This window comes from Lichenostomus cassidix, chromosome 11 (genome assembly GCF_008360975.1).
Source record: "Lichenostomus cassidix isolate B80296 chromosome 11, HeHo_3.0, whole genome shotgun sequence".
NCBI lineage: Eukaryota > Metazoa > Chordata > Aves > Passeriformes > Meliphagidae > Lichenostomus > Lichenostomus cassidix.
Window position 1 is genome coordinate 15112756 of NC_139492.1, and position 20513 is coordinate 15133268.

A 20513-nucleotide genomic window follows, 5' to 3' on the forward strand; every position below is an offset into this window, starting at 1 on the left:
GCTCCACCACCCACCCCAGCCCCCAGCCAGGGAATGAGGCCAGCACTGCCATTTTTAACTCCTTTCTGCTTGCTCTAAGACAACCTTTTTTATTGCTTGAAACAGGCAAAGAATTTTAAAAGCAAGATATACAATAAATGTCTTGTTATATTATTACTCAAAAATTCCTTTTTTTGGCATAGCTGCCTTGGGTTGTAATTTTTAATTTTCCTTTTTAAGCACTCCCGCAGTGAAAGATAGGCACAGAGCTACGGAAGTATGATTTGCAGTTGGGTATTTTCATTTCAATAAAGGTTATATATATGAACTTGATGAGTGGTCTGGACATACCCATCCATCCCAAAAAGTCTATCTGATTTTAATTCTCTTAAAAGATTATTTAACCAGAAGTGCATTTCAAGCTATAAATAAGGCGAAGTGAACCAAGCAACAGCTGCTGAGGAAGTTAATGTGTCCCACGAATAGGTTGTTATATAGTGATGAAAAACAAACAAACAAACCGCTACCCTCACACGTCAGCTGGATATTAAGCATAAAGGAAGATTGTTTTTACATGTAAAAAAATGAATTTATCTAACACCACTGCTGTATTTGTGTATGTACCAGATAATGAACGCAGCACGAGTTAGGTGTTAGTAAATCTTAGCCATCTTTTTTCCTGCTGAACATTTAGTTAAAATCACTGCCCCAAACCAAGGCCTGAAAACAGACTGTGACCTCCCCGATTATCCCAGGGCTTTCAGACAGGTATAATGATGCGTTAATACATAATTCCGCTCGCTCCTGGAAATGACCCTGATTCCTTTTTCCTTCACTGCTAAAAGATTGACTTCTTATGCAAATTCTCTTCAATGAGGGCTGTAATGTTATAATCTTAAACATATACAAGCCTTTCATTATTACAGGATAATTACTGAAAACTCAACAAAATTCGCTGTTACCACACCCCGACCAACAGAGCCACTTTCATGTTCCGAGATGGCAGCTCCATAATTATTTCTTGTTCTCTCATTTACCTACAGCAGGTCAAGCAAGGGCTGGAAGGCACATCTTGGCAAAGAGTCCCAGGAGAAGAGAATTTACGGGTTTTTTCCTGGAGATTGTATGTATTTACTAGTGATACTCAAGGGAGTTACAGGTTTGTTTTTCCACGCTAAAACAGTAATACCCAATCACGTCTTAAGTGCTATTTACTCCTTGGATAATAGGACAGTACAGTGACTTTTAAAAAGTTGGTAATCTTAAAATAATTTTTTTACTACTTTTCCATGATAAATTCTGGTTTTATGACCATTCCCTGTATTTCAGCTCTGTGGAGCAGTGTGGGTAACAGACCACCTAGCAAAGCTCCAGCATATTTTTGGAACAAAAAGTTACTTAAACAAAGCAGACAGCAGTGATTGTAATAATTTGATATTTTCCTAGGAAATATATAAAGCTCTCTGGAGGCATACTTTAAAATACAAAATTTATTAATTAAATTTAGCTTTATTACCAGTTGTCTCTGTTCCACTTGCACCACTGTTCCTTTTTTTTCTGTTGCAGCTCAAATAAGAACTTGCAAAATTAAAGAAGGCTCTTCCATTCAATACATGCCAGTATTTTTTGAAATCTCAAAGTATAGCCAAATTTTTTTTTGCTGTCATAACATGCAGTCATATCATTTTTAGCTTTATATAGCAAAATACATAGCCATATTTAAATGCAACAGATAATTCCCATATTAATAACACTAATATGCCTCAGTTTGGATAAAAAAATTGCACATAGTGGTTACCACAAAAGCACCTGCATAATTAAAACAATATCCTTTCAATTTTAATACAAAAATAAAATATAATGAAGATTCTAGAAATATTTTGGTTTCAGAAACGGTTCCTTATGCTAGGTTAAAATTCATGTTTCAGTTAATTATAGATTTCCTACTCACTAAAACTTAAAGATACATTCCCTGAATTTTTTTTTTTTTGCTAAATGTTGACTCCAGTGAACAGCTCTCTAAGATCTGGCATATTGATTTCTTGTTGTGAAGTGAGCTGTTCAAGCTCCATTTAAGATTTTCATCTTGCATGTAGCCCTGAGCACATCATAGCACCATAAATTAGTTAAATTGCACATTTATCACAAATGTTATTTTAAGATACTGCGTAAATGTGATGGCTGGAAGATATACAGTATGCTGCAACAAGCCACTACTTGGGTGGGGTTAGACCAGGGTCACCTTTATACACCTGTGATTTAAAGCTCTTCTCACCCATCACAATTTCATTTTTAACCTCTTTCTTGAGGCATTTTGTTTTCTCTTGCACATGATCTGCATATTTCTAAATAAAATATCGAATGCAAAGCAAAAGTCAGGAGTCAGATGCGTATTTTAAAATCCTGCATTTATACCTTCATGTTTGTCTAATAGGAAAAAAATTATCTTAACACAGCTAGGTTGGTGATTTGGTTAGCACTAATAGTTACCATGCCAATATACATATCAGTGTATGGATGAAAAGAACATTATTCTAGTTCATTGATTCTCTAAATTCTTTATAATGTGAAATCACATTGGTATGCCAGTCCTGGAGCTTCTGAAATGCAAGCTGAACTTTATTTTAATAAATTTGGGATATTCAGATCCTGACTAGCCATTCATTTGCAAAGTTTCAAGCACATTTTAAGCAGCACATTGAAAAGTCCTTTGTGGTGCACACTGGCAGATCTGGTCACTCCCTGAATTCATACCTGGTAAATCTCCTCGCTGCACATTCAGACCCAGGTGAGGCACATTCAGACCAGGAACTGACTTTGACCAGATCAGGGAGGTTGCATCAGATCCCCTGCCTGTGTTTTAAAGTAAGTAGAAAGAACACTGCAGACTCTGCAGTCTCTTGCATTTACTCCCTCCCGCGTCCCAGATAACAGTATTGCGTACAGAGCTCTGAGCATTACTATTATAAGTCAATGGTGCATCTTAAAAATACATTGATTGACAATATATGCAATAATCTGCCAGTCTCCTTATGTGTGAATTTCTGGTTTGCAACCAAATACTATATTTAAGCTGTTATAATTTTCAAAGGAGGAATTCTCTGCTGTAGAGGTAAAAAGTTTGGCTGGGTTTAGACTGAGATCATGTATTTGTAAAAAAATGTGGACAGGCACCCGGGAGGCTCCAGGGAAGACTTCAGCCAGCCAGGTTCCCTCTCCTCACTAAGTGATGGACTCCTGGGATAGTACAGCCAACCAGTAAAACTGCTGTGATTTTACTGCTGGAATTTGAGCCGAGGCCATAAACACTGACACACAAATGACCTTAAAATCAGACACAAGTGTGAGCCAAAAGAGGAGGAAAAACCCAAAGCCCTAATCCCATTCACTTGGTCCACTTAGCAGCATTCGCTGTAGAAGGAACAGAACACTCCAACACAGTTTTGAGACACAGTACTGGCCTTTAACATTACAGAGAATGATGGAAAAATTGAAAGAAAGACAGAAAGACAAAAAGAACCAAAGATTCAATTATTTGCTTACTGGAAGACAGTGGATTTTTTGAAACAGGAAGGAAACTACATTTGACATCGGGATGGTAGCTCTCACTCATGAGGCTGAAGTGCTGTAATGGTGGGTTTGGTTCCCATGTAACCATCTCCAGACTCTGAGTTCACCTGACTGGGAAAAGACATTATTTACATGCATAGTAATACAGGTGCTTGGAGATGCAAATTGTTTTCAATGGTTTTGATGGGACGACCTGTCAACACCAGGAAAAGTCTGTCATAATCACATAAATGCTCCAGACTGTTTGCTTTTCTTTGGCACGTGTTTGTTCACCTCCTCTCCCCCTCTCTACCTGCCAGGAATGCTGTCCAGCAGCAGGCAGGGCCAGAAGGGGACTCACTCCAACACCACAGAGCTGAAGTCAGCCGTGTGAGGTTCCTTCTCCTGTCATTTGGAAATGCTGGGTAGGTGGGAAGGGATTCTCTGAGCTGTGCAGCACCCTCGGGTGCAGACTCTGCTCGGTGCATTTCGGAGCAAGCGGGTGAGCAGCGGTGCCTGCCTGGGTCTGAACTCACAGCAAAACACCTATTTGCTTTGCCATGCACTGCTGATAAACCCCCTCTCCACAGCCAGCCTTACCTGATGCTTAAAAGGGAGTTATAATGCTCATTTATCTCTTCTGGGGGGAAAAAACTCTGTTAATGCAGCCTTTGAATAAGTGCTACCCTGCTCTTTAAATGCTAAAGTTCACTAAAACTCCAGTGATTTATGTGCAGCTTTTGACTGCCAGCACCTGGCAGATGAAGAAACCTACTCAAGCTTCAGTCATAAACAGATAGCATACAATTTAATTTTAATGTGCTCGTTAGTCGTAGCACATTTCAGACATAATTGTGAACGCAACACAAAATTATAGCAAAAAGACAATTTTAATGCTGCTGTAGAAAAAAAGGTTATATGAAGAGTCATATAATGGTGCTTCATTGTCAACAACAAAACAGGGCACAGAGTGCATTACAGTGTCTGTGCTGTTTACATGCCAATATTTTATACATAGATTCTCATATGGTGTCAGCTGTCAGTTACTTCTGCAAATTAACTGCCAAAAATGGAGACGAACAGAATCACTTAGTGTGCTGGTAACCACGGGTTACCTTTCATATGCCTAAAGATAAAGCTGCAGTATGGAATCTTGGGAGAATAATTAGGCAGAACAAAACAGAAAGTTACCAATTGAAATAAAAAGGCATTCTACAATAGGAAATAACAACCAAGAGCGCTTATAAATAAGTAAAAGAGGTTATATCACAGAATGCCTCATAACTTTTTAAGCAAAGTATTACAGTACAAACATTTTAAAGGCTTTATCAATGTTTAGGAAATACAGTACAAGTTTTTCAAATAGATTTAACCCTTTGAGCACTGAGTTTATTTTGAATTTTCTCTTTTTATTTTTTTTTTTTTTTACTAATAAATACCTTTAAAAGTCATGTTGTGCAAAACAGTTAGAATGCATGCCAGGAATGCAGTCCGTGGCTTCTGTTTCTTCAGACAGTTTAAAAAAAAAAGAAACAAAAACAAAAACAAACCAAACAAATGATAGCAACACTAATAAATATGTATAATTTAAACATGAACCTCTCTTAATATAGATGTACTGTATAGCAAAACAAAGCAAAACATACTTTGCTTTAAGAATAATGTTTCTGAATACTTTATAAATGCTATCTGTGGTATCTTTTATCACATAATTTACAATGTTTGATTGTTAAAGGAAAAACCATTAGATCTAAAAAAATGAAATATACACTATATATAGGTACAGTTTATACCTGGGGCTTATCAGGTATAAACCCACTGCTGCTAAAAATGCTGAAAAAAAAAGAAAATGGCATTAACCACAATCACATTTTCCATATGAGATTTTGAAATCTATACAATATATACATGTATGTTTCAATGTGAAAATTATATTTTTAAATTTCAAGGTGTGAGACACCTCTGCATAAATGGAGGTTCATATTAGTAATCAGAACTAAGCTAGTAAGGGTCTAAAAAAAAAAGCATATCCTTACATTTTTACCAAATTAATGCAAAAGTGCTTCAAAGTACTCAGAGGGCTAAAGATTATAGGGTGAGAAATACCAGCACACTTAGGTCACATGAAAAAGTGCACCAGAATTAGTTATAAATGCTTAATTAAACTGTCTGTTAATGCATGCAGCTTGATGCATCAGAGGGATGCACAGCAACTAAATCCAATTTACACAAAGTTCCAAACACTTACCACTGCATTTTAACCTTCATATTTTACCAGTAACAACAGCTGATTATGCACCTCTATTTAAACACTGTACAGTTATACAAAACAGTTCAGCCCAGAGCGACTCTGGAGTTAAAATAAGAACATGTGCCAAGAACTAAACAGTAGCTTTAAGGCGTCTTTGACAGTTTTCCTCAAAGCAAATTACAGTTATTTTAATCAAAAGCAAATGCTACTGCTTCTCTAACTCCGAAACATACAGAAGATGATCCTCTGGTGACTTCCCATGTGTTTTACTAAGATGAAGTTTAACAGCATGCTTGCTTGCAAAAGTCCTGTTACAAAGTTTGCACTGATAAGAAGTTCCGATATCTTCCTCTGGAGAGGACGTCACCAGTTTTTCAGATGGTGACTTTGCTTGTGCTATCTGATTGTTAATCTGTTCACTGGACAGTTTGGACAAGTCTCTTAACCTGAAACCCAGATGCGATTCAAGATGACTGATATAAGTTGAAGGAGTTCTGATCTGTGAAGCACAGTCATTACAAAAGAACACTGGGTGCCCAGTGTCCAAATTTTTAAGGAACTTAGTTCCCCCCGTCCTTCGGAGCTGGTATTTCACATTGGCCAGCCAGTGGCTAATTGTGGTCATTGAGAGTCCCGTAAACCTGGAAATGTGCATTCTTTCTTGAGGGCTCAAGTCTGACATGATGTATTTCCCCTCTGAAGTCTGCCGTAAACTGGCTGCAAACTGGGCCTGCAATATGAGCAAGTGCTGAGGGTTCCAGTTAGACTGACGTCCCTTCCTTTTCTGAGCTGGTGTACTCTCTTCTGGTTCCTCTATTGTGGTACCATCAATGTCAGATTTCTCAGATATGCTGGAAGGTGTGGAAGATTTTGATGTGTGACTTTCTGTCAGGTTCTTCAGCATATCAGATATATCTGACAAGGCATTCTCGCGTAGCGGCGAGTTTGACATGAATGACACGACTGCAGATGTCTTTGCTGTTGTCACTGTAGATGAAGAAGATGCAGAAGATGTCGATGTGGATGACAAAAGCGCTGAACCCAAAGAGCAGCTTTTGTCACTCTTGCCTTTCGTCAAATCTATGGGTTGGTCATTGTTGACATGATAAAAATAACGGTCTAAGTGGTCTGATTTTTTGGACTGTAGAGGTGGGGTGGCCACTGCAGCCTTTTCTGCCAAACTGTTGCTCATTTTAAAAAGCATGCTCATTGGATCCAGAGCGGGCAAAGATGGCTTTGCTGCCTTCCCAAGGTGAATATTCATGACAGATTGCAGTGCACTTAATGGATTTACAAATGGCTGTTCGGGAGGGTGATCAGTGATGATGGCTGTGCTGCTACTTAAAGAACCTACAATGGACTTCACAGGCTCTTTCCCGTTTTCCACAGGTTCTACACTTGGACTGTCCTTGCAACCATCTCTCTGAGGAACAGGGCTGTTCTGCTGGCTTTTAAAGCCACCATCATTGGAGGGCTCCATCTTAAGGGGTTCACTGACTTCACTGCTGCATGGCGAAGGCGTCGCACGCTTCAGTGGAGAGAGCTTTCCTTCGGGCTCTTTCATCTTCTCCTCCACCTTAGCTACCTTCTCAGTGACCTTCTTTACCAATTCTTCCATGGCATGAAAGTTTGTTTTTGGCACAGGTGATGTCTGACTGCTTGGTGGAGACACCAAGGGCTGGTTTTTAGTTGGTGATACTAGTTCATTGTTTCCAAACATAGGTTTTAATGGTGTACTCTTCCCAGATGAGCCCAATGACAGTTTCATCATATTAGGCAGCTGGTAGGCAGCATGAATGCTGGGGTAGCCACCCCAGCTCGGTGTGCCATTCTGGGCTTTGTTTATAGCTGATGTAACCGTGTTCTCTAAAGACTTCAGTATATCTAATCCCCCCTTAGGGCTTTCTTCTAGGTCATTTTCAGTCAAGTAGTGGTATTTTGAGGAGATATCATACTTCTCCTCATCTTCACTTGACTTCTCTTTGTCTTTCATTTTGTCATCAGCAATGACTCTTTCCTTATCTACTTCTTTTTTAATCTCAACATTTAATTTAGGGGAAACACTAGAAGGCGTGTTGGAAGGAGATGTAAAGGTGGTGGCTGCTAGTGGCACAGACTGGACCTTCTCATCTACTAAGGACGTTATTGTCGGTGTGGCTGGGGCTTCTATAATTGGTTTCCCTTTTTTCATGGCGGAGTTAGTGACTTTAATAAAATGCCCCGTCACCATCATGTGAGCCGTGAGCTCCTGCAGGGTGTCGTGTGAACTTCCACACTCCATGCACTTCAGAATTTGAGATTTCCTCGCTTCAAAGTGCCAGGCATAGCTGGCACCGTTCTGGTGACCGTAGCGGTTATTTGGCGTAATGTAGGGATTGGAATTCTTTTGAAGTGCATCGTTAGTGTCTGAGATTGTTGCTTTTGGCGTCCCACCCGTGGAGTCTGGAGAACTTGGAAGTTCAAGCTCCAGTGATGCTTTCTTTCTAGTAGCTGGGATAATTTTTGCTGCTACAGGTGTAACAGGCTCCTTCAGAGGCACTTTTTGGTAGTGTTTTGTTTTGATCATATGAACACTCAAATCCTGAAGAGATTCAAATGAATGACCACAGTACATACACTTTAGCACTTTCTGGGCATCTTCTTTCCCTTCCATCTCAAGCAAAGAACGTTTGCGAGGTTTGGACCATCTTTTGGGGTTATTGTTATCTGTTTCATGGTTGTCATCTCGATAATGTCCCGTTTCATTCATGTGCACTGTTAATTCTACTAAAGTATCGTAGGCAGCACTGCAGTCTTTACAGCGGAATTTACTGGCCCCAGTAAATATGGAGCCATAGAGCTTACTGCTCTGTCTGTACAGCTGCACTGTGCTAAAAAGGCTCGGTTCAGGCAGAATTCTGCTCTGAGAAACTTGCTGCAGTGTTTTGGCCATCGCAGTCTGGTGCCAGTCAAAGCTGCCACTTCCACAACTGCTGCTGCTGCTGCTGCTACTGCTGCTGCTACCGTTGTTTTTTTCTGAAATTGGCTGGTGAAGGTTCAGATTGAGATTGGACCAGTAGGAATTGGAGAGGAAGTTATTATACACAGCTTTCATTTGTTCTAAGCTATCAGACACGGTTGAGTCTTCCAGTGGTATGGAAACCTCCTTGCTCTCTTCCTCATTTTTAATGGAGCTGCTCTCAAAGTCTGCCATGCGGTCACTTGTCTCACTGATGTGGGACTCACTGTCCATTTCATGGCTGGAGAACTCCGCTGCTGGAGAGTTTTGGTAGCTTTGGCAGTTCTTACTGAAGTCTTTTTCTGGACATGCATATTTTGCTGAAGGCTCCCCATCAACTGCATTTTCATCAGGTTCCACATCTTCTTCCACCAGCGCTGCTGCTTTTAGTTCGTCTGAAACATAGGCTATTATGAAGAGAAGAAAATACAAGTTAGTTTCTGCTCCTCATACTTTTGCTTTAGCCAAAGAAGTGTACTTATTTGTAAAATTAAACAGTTAAAATTTAGTGTTTCTTCAGAGCAAGAAAAAAAATCTGCTCTTCAAACATAATTTGCCACCTTATTCTTCTCAAGGGGCAACAGCTTGAAATTAAAACTAAATTTGAAATTAATGAAGCACATTCTGGAGGTGGCATTCATTTCTAAAGTAATAAATTACTTGTATCAACCTCAGAGACAGCAGTTCCTGTCTGTCAATTAATATGTCTTATGCTTCTCCTACCCCTAATGCGTTTCTTAACAGACAGATTCACAATTTAAATTAAGCAAGCATTTTTTGCTCATTACAGTTTTGAAACTCAATCTTTTATAAATATAGAACACAACAAACATCAAGAATTTCTACAAAGTAAAAAAATCCCCAGATAGAATAAATTCTAAAAATTGGATTTTTTTAAGCTATCACTATAAGAAGTGTCACATTTTAGAGGAGATGGTTAAGAGCAGGTGATGTAACCTTTGGAAACAACTCATTCAGAGCAATTTGATTATATTCTTTTGGGGTGTAGCAAATGTCCCATTCCCATTTAAACACAACTTGCTCAACAAGAAAGCCCATGCAGGATTATGGCAGGAGTTAGTTCAACAAAATTGGTATGCTGTACTCATTCTTGCTGTATAAATATATACAAGACCTTCCAGTGGACCTTACAAATGTCAAAGTGTTTGCTCTTTAGACTACTTTGTCAATATTTACTCAGCATAAGCTACACGGACACCCAACAGGGATCCTGTCTTTTTTTCCCCTCAAGTAATGCAACTGGTGATGTAAATCTAAGATACTTTTCTTGAACAGGACAGTTGGCAACTGACAGCAAACATTTTTTTTCCACGGTGCTTCTGTGCTTCTGTTCTACAGATACTAAGTCTACCTAAGTTTTTCCTTTAGGCAAGAAAACTATGGAAACATTAAAAAAGGGATCATTAACCAATCAAAATTATCTATTTCTATATAATGCATTAAATTGCAGGAAAGCAAAAATAGAATATGACTCTCTTCAGTGGAATTTAAAGTCTCTCACAAAGATAATTATAAACTGAAAAAAAAGAAAATCAGATTTTCAGCACACTCTGTGGTTAAAGACACCTGACATTTGACCTTCTCTGCAACACATCTGGAAAGTGTAGGTATTTGTATCTTGAACAATCTATAACTTGTTTCTTCAGGCAATAGTGCAGAGAAGATAGCAGTTTACACCCCCAAAAATCCCTACTTTAACCAACAGACCGAAGAATGTAGAACACTACAGTAGGTTTCACACACACAAACTTCTTTCCAGGGAAAATATGTTTAAATGTTATCAGAAAACCACAAGAGACAAAACAACTGTTAAAGTGACAATGAAATCAGGCTTTTAGTTTCACATGGAGTATTTCTTCGTTCAGTTAGGTAATACAAAATATTCACTACTGTTCTTTCACATGGATGAATGGTAGCGAATCTTCCTCCAAGCATGTAAAGTTATAATCTGATCTTCAGAACACAAGTTAAACCTTTGAAAGCACAAACACATCACATAAGAGGAACACATAATGATGATTAAATATCTCAGTTCAGATAAATTAAATGCAGAAAATTCAAGCAGCAAGGGTCCTGTTTTTAACGTTTGGGAGGACATAGTTTGAAAGAATTATGTTAAAAAACTTTATCATAAGATGCTTCAAAGTGCTAATACAAAGAGCAGACTTTATAAGCAAGTATATCACTCTAATGAAATAGAGCTGTGCTGTTTTGCTCTATTCTATGATTTTTCAAAATATTTTGAAAAGTATTGTTTTATGTATATCACAGACACAACAGAAATTTGCAGTAAGGGTCAGCATCTGTCCTGCAAATACTTGCAACAAAACCACTACACAGAATCTAAAAGGGTGGATTTTCAGAACTTTAGCAAAGGAGACCCCAGCAGTTCAAATTACTTTCTAAAACTGAAAAATTTCGTAGAACGACTGAATGTGCACACAACTGACTGTTAACTGCCTCTCTCTCAACCACACCAAATCCTGCTGATGAGGAGAAGGATGGAAGGATGGAAGGATGGAAGGATGGAAGGATGGATGGAAGGAAGGAAGGAAGGAAGGAAGGAAGGAAGGAAGGAAGGAAGGAAGGAAGGAAGGAAGGAAGGAAGGAAGGAAGGAAGGAAGGAAGGAATCATGCCACGAAACATCTGATTTGGAAGCAAATGTACCCTTTTCCTATTCCACCTTGTGGAAACATTTTCTTTTATGATTCTTCTTTGCCTCTATTTTCAAGCTGTGTAATGATTTCCTTTTCACGAAGTAAAGAACATGCAAAGTTATCACCACATTGCCTGCCTTAAAAAGACCTCACTGACAGCTGCAGGCTGGGGTGGCACACCAGGGCACTCTGAGTGTACCTGCGTTGGGTTTTCTCTGGCTATTGAGCACCAGTCTCAGTGTGTGCCACCCATTCCTACAACCACATGCCATCCCAAATCCCAGGGCTCCATCCCTGCACACCATGGAAAGCCCTCCTGGGACCAACTGCTCCCAACACAAACAGAGGGCACAGAACCAAGTCCTTAATTAGTGTGTTATTCTTTACATTTTTATTTCTCTTACTGCTGAAGTCTTATGATTTTTGTTTGAACTGAAAGACTTGTCACATTCACAGCTTTTTTAGAGAGTGACTTTTACATTAGGGAAAACCTCCAGCATGCGGCTCATTTAAATGTAAATCTATTTACCTTTCATGCTTTCTTTGCCCTTTTCACCAACTATCAAGCATATTTGCGTGTTAACCAGGAGCTGCCTCCTCTATAGCTGTTCCCCTTCCTGAGCTCAAGTTGTGAAGCCAACTTGTGACATCAGTCTTTGATCCAGAAATGCAGGAAATGAGGCACAAGCGACAGTGTGGAATTTAACCCAGCAATCTGCAACTTCGACAAACTGACAGCTCCAAAGGCTCCTTCTGCTCCTTCCCCTGCACCAAGGAGGGAAGGGATGAAACCTGGTCTGGTGGAAGGTGTCCCTGCCTCGCCACACCTTGTTCAGGGGCAAGAAATGGTCTGTATGAGCACAGATGAAGGTAACAGCTTCACAGAAATACGGACAAGGAGGTCCATGGCAGAGAAATTTCTTATCTGGTAAGGTACCTACAGGAAAAGCAAAGAGACTGTGAAAGGAGAGACTAAAATCAGGAGATGGTAAAAAGGTTTTCCACTGAGATTCACTGCCTAGAGGACAGACTGTCTATAAGAAGCACTGTCTCCAGCCCATCCTTACTTAGCCATTACCCTCTTGTTATGTAAAAAAACAAAAGGAAATAAAGGGGAAAAAAAGACAAAAAGAGTTGTAGTTTGATATTTTTCAAGTGTAGAATAAATGTTTGAACAGTAAGGCATCTCTAACACTGTTCTTCAATGCCTCAACAGCAAAGTCTGAGGGGAAAAGAAACAACTTTAAAGGCAATTCTAGTGCCAGAAGTTAATAAGAGTGGAAATGAAAGAAATTAGGCACTTCTGGGTTTTGTTTTTCCAGAGAAAAAGATGGAAAAAAAAAATCACAGCTCTCAAAAAAGGGTTTAGTTTACATCTCAAAGGGCACCATAACCCACAGGAAATTGCCTGCAAGTTGAGCACTGGTGTCACTGTGACACAGCATTTGACAAAAAGTGGGAAGCTGTTGCCTGGTGTGGCCCTCAGTTTCTAGAGAAGAGGAGGTATCAAAGGGGTTCAGAAACATCTTGCAGGTACAACCACTGAGAGGTTGAGAACAGACAGTTCCCTCATTAATATTTGTTATAATTATTAACTAAAGTGCTAGGTAACAATGAAATTAACACATTTGATATCAATACATAACAGTAAGCTGTGGTATAATGCAATTCATTTCCACACAAGAGGGAATTACCTTCATAACTGAGCTATGGATCATTTCTTTGCCAGTGGAAATAAATTGCGATCCATCACTGTCCAAAATGATCTACATATTGCACAGACAGTAATAAACTCATATACCTGGCTGTGCACAGACACCAGGGACCTACTGCACAGAGCACAGAGGTGTCACCAGCCCACTCAGTCTCCAGAGGCACAGGAAATCCCTGTGGAGCCAAAGCAGCTGTGCCTGCTGATGTCCTGAGCTCACCAGCACCACAGATACTGCTTTCACCCCTGACTGCCAGAGCTCCTCCTCGGCAAAAACATCACATGGTTGGCATCCCCCCATGGCAACATCCCCCCAGTGACATGGCTGGACACACACCTCCCAGAGTTTGTTTGGAAATACAAGACCACAGCATTAAAGGAGTATTTTACTGGTCTCCAAAACCCAGTTATATGTACAGTTTTCCCCTTCTTTCCTGAAAAATGCAACTGAGACCATGTATTTTGGCTTGGATGTATCCAAATATTTCATTTCAATACTTTTGAAATTTCTTGTTTTAATTATGCTTTTTCTTGCCAAAAATTTTTCTTTTGTTTTAATTAGCTCACGGGGGGTATATTTAAACTAGTGTATATGCTGTTTGCTTGAAAAAGGAACAAAACATTCCAATATTCTTCTCACATGAAAAATGCTCAACTGCAAAAGTTTATCAAAACCACTCAGTTCCTTGGAAATATTTCTGCTTTAACCAAACAGCTTTTTATTTTAAAAAAATTAGATTGTCTTTATTATGCATCAATCAAAGCCATCAAGTAACACTGAGGGTCATCTCCCAAGCCATCTGATTTTGGGTTCATTGGGAAAAAAGCTTCTCAATCCTTAGAGAATCTGAGCCCATATACATTCCACACTTGAAAAAAGACAACAGCAGAACAGGATCAGGAGCAGGAATGCTCCCAATGGTTACAGAATCAATATTATATTCCAATAAAAAAGGAACAGGGAAAAAGGATCATATTGTACCATGAAGTGGAGCAGTGAATAGGACTCTGCCAGAGAAACTCCCTCGGCACCACGACCCTCATTCCCCATTCCATGGCACAGCACAAGAGGTGTTTCCTGTCACTGCCACTGCTGCTGGCAGTGCACAGCCTTTTCCTAAATACCTGTCCCATTCTGTTTTAAATCAGACACCAACCACCTGAGAAATTAACAGGATATTTTTTTAAGATTTCAGTAATCTTTGAAAAAACCTCAGAGTCCCCAGTTCTGGTGGTACCACTTGGAGTTAAGAGGTGGCTCAGTCCCAACACCAGTGCAGAGAAAGACAACAGAGGAACAGCAGCATGGAGATGATCTGACTGTGCCAGTGAACCTTATTCACAAAATTAATGAGCAGAGGCAAGAGAAAACTAGCTCGGTGGATGGAGTCAATCAAAGACCTAATGCAAATGAAGGCATATAAAAGAGTTATATTAGTCTGTTAGAAAACTCCCACTCCACAGGCCTTCCACTTACAGCAAGAAAGGCAAACATTTCACCCACAACATGAGCTATTTCTATACTGAGACTAACTGATAATTCCCATGTAACTGAAATTGTATTTGAGACTTCACTCCTTGGCAGAGATCTCGCATATTCCTCATTAGGCAGTCAGGATGGGAGGCAGCAGTGACTGCCCTGTTTACAAGAGTGGCAAATGACAACAGTCTCTAAGCGGGCATGGCAATACTGATTACCCAGCACCTTGACAGGGACATTATTCCTGTTAGAAAGGTCAAAGGTTCTGTTTCATAGAGGCAAGACTGTCTATTATGGGAGAGAAATGTTATTTCCAAGTGAAGAGGTCAGCACTTCTCTCGCACGTCGGCTCAAGTCCCTGGTACCTCGCACCGGAGCGAGAGCCTGTGCAAGACGGATTATTCTGCCCACTGGCAAGGTCAAGAATATTAATTTTGAACATGTTAATTTGATGTGATGTGCATGATTAATGCTTGTTTAGCTGGATTTTTTGTATGTTGGTAAATCTGCAGCCTTTTCAAGCCAGTGAGACTGTGGTATTGAGTCACAGGGAAGTGGTGTGGATGGATGTGACATAGGATGCCAATCTAATGGGTGGCTATCATTAGGCACTAAAAACTTTGAAGTGAACTTTGTTTGTTCCTTGATGAAAATACTGCAGCTGTCTGCCACAGAGAGCTCAGAAATAGGCCAGAGGAAGCTAGCCAGCTGCTCTGATTCAGCATCCTGGACTGGTATTACAGTTGGAGAGACTTCAGAGAGGCCAAATCAACTGTAAGTGCTAAGAGATGAGAATTACATGGGCAAGAACACACAGTGAAGAGATGATAACAAGGAATTATTTTATATGTCATTAAAGTGTGGGCCACATAAGCACAGAACAAAGCAATTCTACATCAGGCACCTTTTCCTCATATCACTGCATTCCAAACTCCCCTGGGTTTTGTGTACTTTAAGGAAGGTACAGGACTCAGGTCTCCTATTCACTTTAAATTGCCACAAGAAATCTGTCAATCAGGCCACTCACAAATGAACAGAGAAAACATTCCAAAATTGCTACTAATTCTGATAAGGGAGGCATTGGTTTTTCTGAAACCAAATACTATTTAGATGTTTCTTAAATGACAGAGTGCAACCATCACATTTATGTAGTATCTCCTTCAGTAAACATACACCTGAAAAAACAGGATACCCTAATATGAAATGATGGCTTAGAAACAACTTGGCACTGTTGGACAGCATCACTTAACTGAGATGTTCAAGAGCTTCAATGAGTGCTTTGTTTTCCACATCAGCCCTACAGAAGAAACATTCTTATCCACAGTTTACAGCTGAAAACCTGCGAAGAAGTTAGAAGTTAATTGTCTGGTGCTAGACAAGAAGAAAAGGAGCCTGCTACTCCTTTAGGTTAATATATATAATTCAGCTATTTACACAAAACATGAGAAGATAACTTACGTTTGTATTCTGTTCCTGTGTTTCTTCACAGTGTGTTTATGTGTATACAATATATGTGTATAATTGAAAATACCTGCCAGTTTTAAGCTGAAACAATTATTTCACCCAGTAAAATACCCACAGGTGCATGGACTAAGCACAACCCAGAACCTGTGGTTACAGATCTCCTCTGAGCCAAGCTGCTGGGATCCAGTGAATGCTGAACCTGCAGACTGCCAGCAAACTTCTTTTCACAGTGGGGAAAACAGAGAAGGTTTCTGAAGTATTGTCACAACTCTCCTGCTAAGAGCTCTCTGCTCCCAGCAGCCAGCAGGACTCAGGGACACTGTGACACCTCGTCTGCCAGAACTGCGCTGCAGATGGAGCATGATGGATCATGCCTCCCTCCTCCAAAACTACACCCTGCCTGGATTCCTCCCTGGGGCTTAAACTCCCCGAATTCAACATGCTGAGCTGGGGTTTCCTAAAACCTGCTCCAATTACCCACCCCTGAAATGTAACACCTCTTTATTCTGATGGGGAGAAGAGCACCTGATCCCATCACACTGCAGAGTGCTCTCCTATGGGCAGGGCTGCACAAGGACTAGACTGAAATCTGTCTCACTTCAAGAGTCCATCTGCCACCTTCTACAAGAGGTTTTGGACAAGAATGGATCCAAACATTAAAAAATTATTGAGATGGTTGAGACCCAAAGTCCAAGTTACTCCCATGCATAATTAACAGGATCATATAGATTTTTAAAGGGACTTTCTTATGTATGTATGTACAGTCAGGAGTGAATGACATGCTTATGAGAAACTTCACAAGAATAAGGGCTCAGAGACTGTCTGGCCAGGCAGAATAGATTTTTAAGCGTTTTGACCCAAATTTGCAGTCACACACATACACACAATACAACTGACTGCCAAAAGCACCACAGCTGGGTAACTGTTCATGTTCCACTGTGAGTGCCCATAGTTGGTTAGCAGAAGCAAGGCAGGGCGACAGTAACCCAGTGGAAGGGCTGAGAAACATTATGGGCTGCCATAATGACAGAAGGACCTTCCTTGTTATGGTATTTTGTGGAATCCATCCTCTTCCCCCTTTGCACTCTGGGGGAGTAGAGGTTTGAGCAACCTCTATGGGCATATTCCTGGAATTTCTGGCTGATCCTGCCGAAAAAGGAGGAAAAAACCACCTTGGCCTCCCCATCACTACATTACCAGCATTTCATAAGCACCATTAGGACCACACCAAGTAGGCAAATGAGCAGCAGGGACTGGGAGCACCCACTGGGAATTCTCAACTGCTCCTTGGATTGATTCAGTCCAGGGTCTTGTGCTCCCATTTCATCAACCTTCCTGCAGTACCCTCCTGCAGCACCCTCCTCCTCCACCTTCCCAGGGAAAGGCTGCCTTTCCTCCAAGTCCACTAGAGTTACAAATGAACACCATTCCAAGGAGCACGAAGTTCCTCACTGTCCATGGGGTTCACAAGCAGCCCTAGAGTCTCAAAAATTTCACGTATGCTTCACAAATTCAATGACCAAGTGCATTATTAACAGGAAAAACCCCCACCTATATTTGCCATATAAATTATTCAACATGAATAAATTTGATCCACTCTTAAGTTAGACAAAAGTAGCTTTTCCTTGGTTTCCAAGGCAGTTGCTTGGTGTGAAGTACTACAGAGATTCCCACTCCATGGATGCATACGTGACAGTGGGAAACAGGAGTTCATCAGGAGAGAAAAAGCTTTATGTTACACTTGACCCTAATTGTTCTTTGAACTCTGCAGAATTTTTCTAGGCACAAAATTACTAATTCCTCAAATCGACAAAAGTATTTACCAGAATCTTCAAAATTTAAAAAAAAAATGTTTGTTTTTGGGAGTTGTTTTCTTTTTTAGTTAAAAGTCACTGTCAACATACTGGCAAGAAGCAGCCAAATTCTCAGTATGAATTGGTACCGAAACACAGAGTGACACAATCTCTGCTTGATACCAGCCATTTGGGTGGCATCTTTTAATCACTGAAAAGCACACAGGGCATTCCACAAAGTAATACAAGATTCACAGCCAATTCTGGGATATGCAGCCATGAGCATAGAAGTTCTCAATATGGCTCTAATAGCTCATAATTATTATAATCCTTCACTGAGCAAACAGATGTTGTAAGGGAACTTCAGTTTCTTCAAATGCAGTAATCAAACCATTCTGCTTCTGCCCTGCCTCTTCTCAGTAAATGCTTTGTATAGTGGAGTGGAAATAGCAAATGTAGTGACAAAATGACCATTTAATTGTCACAGAAATCTGTTGCTGAACAAAACTGATGTTGTCATTTCTCTTTATGCACATTTCTCAGTTTTCTGATTATGGTTTAGCCTGTTTTTTACCCCAAGAAAAAATCTTGCATCTTACTTTTTTTAATCTTCCCACATATTTGGTTGCTCCTAATTTGTCCACATCTTACAAGTTTTACAGTAACTAGAATTTGGTGTTGTATTTGTGTTTAGCTGTACTAATATTAACACACATCTCTGGAGCTGCCACCCTCGCTGTGAAATTTTTAAAAAACAAGTTTTCACCTAAAATGCTTCAATGCATTACAGTGAGTCATTCTACTTGGTGATTTATTTGTAAATAATCATGACTACTTAAAGAAATTCAAAATGCACCAAAAGACCTTCAGCCTGATCCTTCATTTTGTTGCAAACTTGCATCTCCCATTGAAGCCCTTTCTACAGTACTTTCAATAGCTATTTTGGCTGCAGTGCCTCCTTACAATAAACTCTATACATTTGTATGAATGGTATAGTAGAAATCCAAATGATTTCAATCACAATTTCAGCTATTGTGAACTTGTGCTTATAATGAAGTTCCTCTATTAAGAAAGGAGCTCAGTGTGGGCCAACAAAGCTTTGTGCTCTTTCACAGCTGCTATTCAGCCCTCATTTAAGAAAAACAACTATTGACTGCAATATGAATCTCAGGAGTTGAAGCAAGCAGAGATTCTAAGGATTACCTCTACAAGATGGCCCCACATCGTTTTGTACGTAGAGCAAAAAGAAGCACTGAATATTCATTTCACTCATTTGCTAACTATACTAATATACACTGCTGTAAATGAGTCTCTATCTGCCACTACCTATTGAACAGAAGGGTATTTGAATAGGTGGGGTTTGCTGTAATGCCACACTAAGATAATGTGCTAGAAACAAATGGTTCACTGATTCCTGAATGCAAAATTTGCTGGAAAACCCTGAGAACTAGGAGACGAGGGGGAGGGGATTAAAATGTCGCTTCAGAGCCACCAACCAAACTCCTGTCATTTTTAAAAGATGTTCCTGTGGCACAGTATGAATAGTTTATAGCCATGATTGTGAACATTCAATGTCATATAAGAAAAGACACTTGTCAAGAGCCTTTCCCTTACCAGCACCCTCATCATGACCTGTGTTAATGAAGTTAATTGAATTTAAGATCAATAATGGTTAATTATTGCAATTTGACATTCTGAGATAAATGGCTTTAAGACAGAGAAATGTGTGTGTATGTGAATTCTCTCCAAAGAAGGTGAACACATTACAGCCTAAGAGGGATCACACAGTCCTTCCATTGATCCTGGTACAATCTGATCGACCTAATCCTCTGATGAATGTGGGCTTTTCACAGCTACAAGTAAATGTTCTACAAGACTACTCTAACCCTTGTCACTGACCAAATCTATATGAGCTGTACACTAGAAATCTATTGAGATAGATTAAAGAACTGCTGTAGAAACAAGAGATGCTTCAATAAAGATGAAGGTTTATTATATTGACTATTAATGTTACATGCAGTATGTAATTATGAATGCTTATGGATCATAAGAATTTAATTTTGGTCAGTCAGATGTAAATGATCATAACTGAACAATAGTATTAAAATAAAAAAATAACAGATTTAAAAAATCCAACAAGTACGTTGAATTTGATGGCTTAAGAGTGAATGCTCAGTAAGAGGGAGATTTTAAAATCATCCTTGAAATGTGCATGAAGATGCTCACAGACAGGTATTTATTTCATAAAGTCACTCATCTACCTACTTCATTTAGGGTTTTTTTAAGTTTACTTTCACAATAGTTCCTCAACAGGAAGACATTTTTCAAACGTGTTAGTAATGATATTCTTACATGCATACTGAACAAGTTAAATGACCACTTACAAGATTTATAATGACAAAGTAAATGTCAAGGAAAAAGTATTACTGATTGCAGAGCACTGACAATAAAAAGCAGCTGAGGAGTTCTGTCAAAATGTAAGATTATGCAAAAACACTATTGAGAACACTGCTAATCATCTGCTCTTGTCAATTACTTGAAGGGTATCTGACAGCATATTTACATTAAACACATTTCAGTAGTGAAATCCTTAATGCTGTATCAGAATA

General features: G+C 39.6%; 1 protein-coding gene across 3 annotated transcripts in view; it reads right to left on the reverse strand.

The window, feature by feature from the left end:
* Window positions 1-4399: 4399 nt before the first annotated feature.
* The window catches only part of TSHZ3 (teashirt zinc finger homeobox 3), a 65294-nt gene continuing 49180 nt past the window's right edge, over window positions 4400-20513 (reverse strand). For all 3 annotated transcript variants that reach the window (XM_085071966.1, XM_085071965.1, XM_085071964.1), the window contains one exon: window positions 4400-9184. In XM_085071966.1, coding sequence (XP_084928092.1) covers window positions 5985-9184 — 3200 coding nt within the window. In that variant the 3' untranslated portion in view covers window positions 4400-5984. The remainder of the gene's footprint in view (window positions 9185-20513) is intronic.